We start from the raw sequence: 9,298 nt of genomic DNA, 5'->3' as shown, positions 1-9,298 counted from the left end.
GCAACTATTACCGCAGTAAAACAGCGCCGGAGAACACCCTAGACGACGGCGAACCACACATACACATGACGCACTAACGACTGAAAGTTTATTACTTGGATGCGCAAAATAAGTACCGGTTGTACAAGAATAAACAGAAGATGGGAATATACATGTGTTCATTGTTGTGCGGCCAGTGCTCGTTTTGCGTTCCAAAGAACAAACTTTCAGTTCTTAGTGCGTGCTGTGTATGTGTCGTTCCCCTTCATGTGTAGACCCTTACGTTCTCTGGCGCTGTTTTACTGTCATTATGAACCAACTAGCCCAAAACATACGTCTTGAGGAGCACACCACGTTGCAGTGTAACAAGACATAATAATAACAACAAGTGTTAGGGTTTAACGTCCCAAAACCACGGTATTGTTATGAGAGACACCGTAGTGGAGGCCTCCGGAAATTTCGACCACCTGGTGTTCTTTACCCTGCACCTAAATCTAAGCCCACGGGCCTCAAGCATTTTTGCCTCCATCTGAAAATGCCGCCGCCGCGGCCGGGATTCGATCCCGCGACCTGCGGGTAAGTAATCGAGCACCATATCCACTAGACCACCGTGGCGAGTTTGTAACAAGACATGTCATCAGCGTTACTGCATCTATTACTTACTGCTGACATTACTTCATACGGTGCGCTGCTTTCTGTAAATTGTATATAAAGTGTATAAAGTGTTCTACACTGCTCTATGGTCTATGACGTCACCGCGATGCGCAGGTGGAGGCATGCGAGGCGTTTCTAGGAGAGCTACGCTCGCGACAACGAGTGGCGCTGGCGTTGCCTCTGTTCGGCTACGCCTATCGGCTACGAAACAGCGCGCGTTACGAGTTACGCGCCGCCGTCAGGGGTCCCGCGCCACCGGGACCGTACACCGACGAGCGTGGGCTACTCGCCTATTTCGAGGTGCGTGCCCGTGCACGTTGTCGTCATGAACGTCATGTCTGTAAATAAAATTTGAAACTGCGTCGAATTATCGCGAATGTTATTCTAAAACCTGCATATATGTTCAAGATACCCTTTGAAATATTTGTTCTGTGTTTCTAAAAATCCGCTGAGTTGGTTTCTGCTTTAGAGTATATATAAATAAATTTAAAAAAAACCATGACCGGGAGGTCATCATCATCAACAGCCTTTTAGCAGATTAGCTCAGTGTCTATGCTCCGCTCCGTTCATACCGCTCAGCGGGAGCGTACAAAGCTCTAATCGGCCAATGGAAATGTAGAACGCTATCGCCGCTCCGCTACAGAGCACTAGCAGATAGAGCGGTCACTTTGCCTATGTCGTTACTCGCGCGTCATTGGCGCCTCTGGCAAACACGCCTGTTGAAAGAATCAAACACAAACTTCTGTAGTGACCTGAGCGAGTGAAGTGCGAGTGTATTGGAGCGTAAATGTCCTGTTTTAAAATGGAGGATATTGTAGTATGCCCTATAATGAGCTCGTACAACTGCTCACTTGTACGAGCTCATTGTATAACTTGAAGGTGGCTTTGCCGCAACGTGACTGTATATGAGGAGAAGTCCGCTTGCGTCGCTCCCTTCGTTTTACTTTTTGTATACCGTCTGGTTGGCATAGTTAACTTGTTCGTTGGCGCTGTTTAACTTAACCTAATGTTTTGTGCTAAGGTTGCTTTATGTTTGTTTCGAGCACTTCTTTAAAGTGTCCGCGACACATCGAAGCAGTGACTCATGAGATAAATTAGGTTGGCAACCATTACAAGTGAAATTGCAAGCTATCTTTATGGAATTAACAGTTTCGTTACTTAGCACTTTAATCGCCTGCTTTAGAGCACTTGACGCGGTTGCGTGGTTGAAGCCTGACAGTAATGGAAGTGACGTTCCATTTAGAAGAAATCCCCGTGGGTCGCTCCAGTTTGAGGATACCTGTGCTCCAAATGGCGCTCGCAAATAAGCTTCGCGAAGAGATCCGTGCTCTATATAACTGTACAAATGCCGCATTACAAAACCGCAGCGGTGGCTACGTGGTCGAGCGTCCGCTTCCACTGCGGTAGGTATCGGATTCGATTCCCCGTGCCGAGAGGAACCCATCGGTTTTTTCCTCAGGAGGTAGAGAAGTACAACGACCTGGCGCTCGGTTGTTGTTTGGTATTCATCTCGAAAGGTGCCTTCATAAGGTTCTGTAAGGGCCCCTGGGCGCGTCTTAACCCACCACAGCCTTGGTGAAGTAGTCGAGCATCCGCCGCTGCTGCCGCGGGGCACCCACCAGTAAAAAGGGTACAAGCGCGCTTCCGGCCTGGTGCTCGCACGGGAAGGCACCCACCCTGTGGGAAATTGGCGGCATGTGACCGCCAGACCTAAAAATAAAGTCATCCTTTTTTCTTTCGAAACCGGCAAATCATGAGGTAAAACAGTGCTCGTCCTACCTGTCTCTTGGCTTCTGTCCAATCTCTGCAACGCGCATTTTCAAGCTTACAACGAAAGTATAGCGTTTCGAAGGAACACCGTATATGTCTAAACCGACTTATTGTTTTGTACGCGGTAATAAATTCGAGCTTTAAATTCTTCAGATCTGCCTGGAGTTCAGCTCCGACCTCTGGGTGTCCCTGTACGACAAGGAGGCCGATTGCAAGATCGCCGTCAACAGGGACAAGGGACAGTGGATCGGATACGACAACAAGGCCACCATTCTCAACAAGGTGCGCTTACGCACGCACGAGCTGTGTGTCAGAGGCGTGCGCACGAGGGGTCCGCCGCCCTAATCATCTAAGGGGGGGGGGGGACCCATACCTCTACGCAGCCGGAGCTGTTGTCTCATTGCTTAAATGGTTACGATGCCTGCTTTCGACGATAACGGTGGTCGAGGACCCCTGATGTTGCATTCTATAAACGGTTTTTACCATATATCTGGGAAGCAGCTTTATTAAGTTGCACACCGTGTTATTCGCAATTTCACAGTAGCATTGCGCGCTCCCTTGATTAGTTTAGCGTACCGGACGGACCACAGGAAACGAAACAACAATGATGATTTCGAGCAATCGCGCATGCGCAGCCTTTCTGGAGTGCTATTATGGACATTGTCAAATTTCGCCATTGGTCAACTATGATTGGCCCAGAAGACTGCTACGGCCACTCTGATTGGCTTAAAATGTCGCTATTACGAAATATGACAATGTGGAGGAACTTGAGTGTCCAGAATAGCACCTCAAGTTATAGGCACCATGGCGCGCGCACTTCAGTGCGTACAACACATGCGCCGATGATACCCTCCGCAGGTACTGTTCGCCAAGCGCATGCGCATGGGCGGTATCGCCGTGGTGACCGTCGACATGGACGATTATAATGGCGACTGCGGTCAGCGCAACGTGCTGCTCGGTCAGCTGCACAATGCACTTAACGAGCTCGACCGGCCAATCAGGAGGCTGCCGGCGAACCTCAGCCTGCCTCCGCGGCCGACGACCACCTTTCGGGCCGGGTTCCCTCAAGGAGACCACGGAGGACAGCCGACATCCGCTAGGCCTGGCGGACGTCGTGAAGCCTAACGGTTTTGGGCGCTTTCGGGCGGGAAAACACAGATGAATGCGCGTAAATTAAAGCGAATCTACAACATATGAGTAGCACCATGTATTGCAGAAAAATGATGCGGCCAAGAAAGCGGTACAGAGTGTGGAGACTAGTACTTTCCTGCTACAGCGGAGGAGTGCTCTGCTTTACGGCATAGAATGGCACATAATGACAAAGTAATAGAGCAAATAGAGATGTACTGACAGGAAAGGCGAGACGCTGCCTGTGACAAAGTCGACTGGCCTATTCATAATAATAATAATAATAATAATAATAATAATAATAATATAATAATAATAATAATAATAATAATAATAATAATAATAACAATAATAATAATAATAACAATAATAATAGTAGTAGTAGTAGTAGTAGTAGTAGTAGTAGTAGTAGTAGTAGTAGTAGTAGTAGTAGTAGTAGTCATAGGCGGAGAGTCCGGGTGGGCAACATGCACTTCCTGTCAAGCCTTGGCTATAGAGCAAAAAGGACTCTTCGTTCCCTGGATTATAAATTGTATAATATGCAACAAACCAGAAACGATAGAACACATATTTTTGGATTATTGGGACGCAGTATTTTTATGGGACATTCTTCAGCGCACTTTAAAGAAAGGCTTACCGGTTACTCCCTATGGTATTCGCTTCCTTCCCACCAATACAACAGGCTTCCCCTATGACATGGTTATGCTGACATGCATGCACAGCATACGGAAAACGAGAATGGCGGTGCAAAATGCTGATCTAGAAGCTCGTTCCGCTAGAGAGTATTTAAGAGAAACCTATCGAGTTCAGGAAGAGCCACCAATATGGATGTATATGTTAGATGACCTGGTTTCATTCAAGCGGTTTTAAATATTCGACAGGTTGATCCTTCTATATAGCACCATCATTGTTGTGCGTGTTGTTTGTATTTTGCGTTGAATATGTATGTTTCTGACATGAAGTTGAAAGCTAGCCGTAATCAAAAATAAACGGCATGGCTCTGAGGTAGAATACTGGGCTCCCACGCAGAGGGCCCAAGTTTGAACTCCGTTTCATCCTGGAAATTTTTTCTTATTTCGTTTTTTTTTTTCGCGCGATAGTGGTTGCGGACACCGGCGGCGGCTCATAACAGCTTTCGCTGTAAAAAAAGGACTCATTTGAATCTGTGCAGGTGCACGACCAGCAAAGCTTTAAACACGTACGTCTCACAGCGTCCGACGCGAGTGCTTGTATTCACTTATTTGCGTCATTTGGTAATGATGGTGAGCGCTAGAAAAGGGTATGTGCATTTATCTAATTCATAACTTCGTGGAAGGCAATGACGACGACTATGCAATCACCGTGATCACAAAGTGACATAGGTCGGCAAATTCACTCATGAGTCGACTCACTCAGACTCTGATCGGGCAGAGAGCCTGAGTGAGTCCGGGTGAGTAATATTTTGGTGAGTTTGAGTCCGAGTGAGTCCAGTTGAACAAAATATTGATGAGCCTGAGTCTGAGTGAGCCCTAAACGCAGAATATACTTCTTGAGTGAGTCCGAGAGAGCTCCACGTTTTGCTGCCGACTTACATCGTCTTATCTCCTCATGCTCAGCATTACTATCAGCCTTATGTCGGCTTACGTTTTTACTCTATTCACACATATATCAGCACACTACCATTCATGCACCACATCAATATTTATTGATCAGAGGCGTGAGTTAGGGGAAGGGGTGCCATGACCTCCCCCCGCAAACTCTCTTATGGGAAGTTCTTGATAAAAATATCTTGTGAGTCGCGTATTTCATAAAAATGTCCCTACTGGATCGATATATGATAATGATGATATATGATATATGATGATAACTCGTATTTGAAGATAAAAGATCAAAAGGCGTATAGTAGAGCACTGATTAAGTGAGATAAGACTTTTTGTTGGGCGAGTCGGTGAACGTTCATAATTGCTTTTAAGGCGCGAGAGAACACAATCACAAGAAAGGCGTTAAAGAGGATTGACACCATGATCGAAAAAGCTAATTTTATGCCAACGGACTCATGAGTCGACTCACTCAGGCTCACTCGGACTCAGGTGAAGCCGTGAGTCTGAGTCTAAGTGAGTCCGGCTGAGTAATATGTCGGTGAGTTTGAGTCTGAGTGAGTCCGGCTGAGAAAATGTTTAAGGAGTCCGAGGGAGAGACTTTAAGAAAAATTTTGCTGAGTCTGAGACCGAGTGAGCCCTCAGAGCAAAATATATTTCGTGAGTGAGTCTGAGTGAGCTCCAATCTTTTTTTTGCCGACCTATGCAAAGGGATGAATTCGATGACAGACAGTCGCGTGTTTAACACGGCACCTCTGACGTCGATCTGTCGGGCGCGCTTGAAACCGGCTCCTTTCCTCTTCCCGCCACTAACCTACTTTCGCAGGCGCGGTCCAGTCATTTCAAGTTTAAACGCAAAGAGCCGGTCGCCACAGCAACCGGAGGTAAAGCCTTTTCCTTTCTTGAAGTTTCGTCGTACCGCTGATCTAGGACATACTATGATAGGCAAAGTTGTCAAATTCAGTCACGTTGAGAATTTCCTCAATTTCTCAACACTAATTGGCCCAGAGGGCGGCGGCTACGGCCTCTTAATTAGCTCAGAATGCCGCCATTACGTAATTTGACAAGATGGCGGAATTTGACAGCGTCCTGAGTAGCAGCCCTGGGATCGCATTCTGAGTTGTAGATATCGCCATAACATCGCTTTCAGCGCGCCCTGACAAGTATGGTTGCGGAAATACCCGCAAGCAGTCGCTTCGCTCATAAGCCGCGCTAGATTTTACGTTATGCAAAGCGACACTGTTGCCGAAAGTGATTGTCTCAGAACAAAGGCGTAGCCAGAAATGTTTTTCGGGGGGGAGGGGGCACCTCCTTGATCTCTAGTGGGGGTCGGGCAGGCAGATGTGATCGAGTGTCATTTTAAGCTCTGTATGCCATGGCAAAAAAAAATCGGGGGGGGGGAGGGGGGTCACGGGCCCTGTGCCCCCCCCCCCTGGCTACGCCCCTGTCTCAGAATACGGCCCCCCTGGGTTGATCGCGCACTGCAAACAAGCCGTGAAGTGTCCCTATCTAACCAGTACGTGTTACACCATGGACAGTACAACCGCCGCTTGCCGTTCATTGCGCACTATAGTGAAAGTGGACTGGATAGGTTATTACAAACATGCCCTCGCATACAATACTGCACTTCTATATCCGCCTGCGCCGAGCAAAGGAAGAACGGAAGAGAAATAGACGAAACGCCGACTCACGAGCCGTTCAGAGGCGATTCGTTTACAATGACAGTGCGTTTTCAGTGCGGCTCATCGCCTTATAAATAGATGATCCACTGCCACCGCCACTTTCATGTAGCCGCGTCCACCAGGACGCCAGTTGGGCTGCGCAATTTAACTCTTGCTCTATCTATATATGTATCCTTCGTAGAACGCGTGTCGGCGGCACTTGAGCTACGCGGCTCGAATTTTCGTTTCTCGTGGCTTATGGCGAAACAAGAAGCGATTTCGTAAGTTTTCAGTGTATGGAGGTCGAACGTTTGCCACGTGGAGTGATTTGAAATTTAGACGCCGGTGCAAAGTTTTGCAAATGGTTTCGACGGCCATGGACATTGTGCGCTACACGCGCAAAACTCAAGCCAGGCGTCGCGCGTCCACTAACCCGAAGAAACAGCGTCACCCTTCCGGACGAGCCTAAAGGTGAGCAGAGACGCCTCGAACAGCAAGGCGTAACAATGTGAAGCATACCGCCACGGTCGTCTAGCGATTAAGGTGCTGACTGCTGACCCGATCGAAGGTCGTGCATTGGGTCGAATCCCGGCCGCGGCGGCCCCATTTTGAACGCCAGAGGCCCGTGTTAAAAAAAAAAACCCAGGGGGTCGAAATTTTGCGAAGTTATGGCGGCCCATGTGCTCAGATTTAGGCACACGCTAAATAACTCCAGGTTGTCAAGTTTCCTGAGCCCTCCACTACTGCGTCCCCCATGATCATATTGCAGTTTCTGGACGTAAAACCCCAATAGTATTATTATTAAAGGTGGTTGCGCGAATCTTGGCATTTCGTTATTAGAGAGTTTCTGCGGAGCGAGGCGTCGTAAGTTCGACTTCCGGTGACGGAACTTTTTCTTTTAGTTTTTTCTTATCCATCTATTAGTCTATATATTTTACAACGTCATATCCTTGACAGAAATACGTCAGTGCAGCCGTGGTGGACTCCGACATAAAACACTTTCGTGTTAAAAAGGACACACACGACGCTCTTTTTTTCTTTAATATCTTTAATTTAACTCCTTTTTTTTTCAGTCAGTTTCAATCAAGTAAATCTTGTTTCCACTTTGATAGCTTGCCCTTAGGCATAGCAAAATATGGTTTCAGAGATACACGAAATGATGTGATTCGTGCAGATTTGGCAACAAGCGATAATACGGTTCGGGGATTCAACGATCAATGTCGGGCGGTCGCCCATGCCGCCTGAAGCCTTTTTGCGCGGAGGTGGCGAAGAGGGCTTGATTGCACTCCACAGGAAGTGTGCCATTGTGGCTTCACAAACAATCACTCGCTCAATGAACTCCTACGTGAATGGCTCAGACCCGTGTGCTCGCTTGCTTGCTCGTTATTTCTGGCGCCAACCCACTGCGGGGCATTGACCAAGTAGCCGGTGGTTAAGCGCTGATGCGAACACAAAAATATTACGGAAGGGTAAGGGGAAAGTCGTTATAGATTAGTTATTAAAAGAAATACATGCAGAATAAATGAAATGATAGCAAAATAATTTCTAGAACATGACTGGTGGTCTTTCCGAAATACTGAAGAATTGAATCTCATTTACAAGGTATCATCCTTGTGTCGAACAAGAATTCGCAGAGGGTCCCCTGGATGTTCTTGTTGCTGTAGTTCAGTGAAGCAGCCCCAAAGAAAAGGATGTCTGAGTATTTAACGGAATTCCTAAATTCTAAATGAAATTTAGAATTTGAAACTTCGGGGAGGCCCGAACCCAGTGCCCGAACCCCCTACTTCATGTTCTTCTTAGATGATTATGATTGCCTTTAGTCCTTGCCTTCCTTCACACAAGACGTTCACTCCCACTATGGTGGATCGGTCAAGACACGTATAACCGGTACCTCAATGAACATTAAAAAGATAAAATTTACGTTAAACGTTCTTGGACACGTAACTTCGAGTCGACAGGTGCAAGACGACAAATAATTTTAGCTCAGAATGTGCCAAGAAAAACGATACTAAAGAAAGCCGATTTAGCTGGGTAATCACGCGGGCCCCAGAGCGAGGAAGTGCAGCTCGTGGCACGTGGATGCGGCTGGTGCTCGGTTGAAACCCGGCCAGCTCCAGTCCAGTTCGTGTTGGTTGAGTCGTGGTAATCGACTGCAGCCAGACCGGCACAGGGGTCACCTTGAGTTCTGCTCTTTGCTGGGCCGGCACCTTCGGCAGCATAGCCTACAGGTGAGCGCTGCGAGCCTTTACTTTCTATTTCCTTCCAGACTTATACCAGGTCCTTCTCTTGCCAAGTGCCGCCGCGTCACCGCCACAGCGGAGTTTATTATTTTAGCAGAACAGACTGTTGGGCTAGTTGGTTATCCAATCCATGAACACTGAAAGAATAAGCGCTAAAATTGACGAGCACAAAAAGTCTTTGTCTGTTCTCCTTTTTGTGCTCGTCAATTTAGCGCTTATTCTTTCAGTGTTCATGGAGTTTATTATACCTTCGTTTAACCTGAACCGGCGCTTGCGCGGAAAGGCTGTT

At 47.3% G+C, this 9,298-nt stretch overlaps 1 protein-coding gene across 1 annotated transcript; it reads left to right on the top strand.

Moving 5' to 3' along the window:
- The first annotated feature begins 610 nt into the window (after positions 1 to 610).
- On the top strand, positions 611 to 3,528 carry LOC125759917 (chitinase-3-like protein 2). Its single transcript, XM_049419398.1, has 4 exons — positions 611 to 676; positions 748 to 933; positions 2,557 to 2,685; positions 3,262 to 3,528. The coding sequence occupies exons 1-4, from the start codon at positions 611 to 613 to the stop codon at positions 3,526 to 3,528; spliced, it is 648 nt and encodes a 215-aa protein (XP_049275355.1).
- Positions 3,529 to 9,298: the final 5,770 nt, after the last annotated feature.

Source organism: Rhipicephalus sanguineus, chromosome 9, assembly GCF_013339695.2.
Source record: "Rhipicephalus sanguineus isolate Rsan-2018 chromosome 9, BIME_Rsan_1.4, whole genome shotgun sequence".
NCBI classification, from domain to species: Eukaryota; Metazoa; Arthropoda; class Arachnida; order Ixodida; family Ixodidae; genus Rhipicephalus; species Rhipicephalus sanguineus.
This window is presented reverse-complemented; position numbering and strand designations above follow the sequence as displayed.

Bases quoted from the DNA above. Each gene is read 5' to 3' on its own strand.
- LOC125759917 (XM_049419398.1), top strand. From the start codon at position 611: ATGTCATCAGCGTTACTGCATCTATTACTTACTGCTGACATTACTTCA. The intron at 677-747 runs GTAAATTGTATA...CGCGATGCGCAG, and splicing joins CATACGGTGCGCTGCTTTCT to GTGGAGGCATGCGAGGCGTT. The intron at 2,686-3,261 runs GTGCGCTTACGC...TACCCTCCGCAG, and splicing joins AGGCCACCATTCTCAACAAG to GTACTGTTCGCCAAGCGCAT.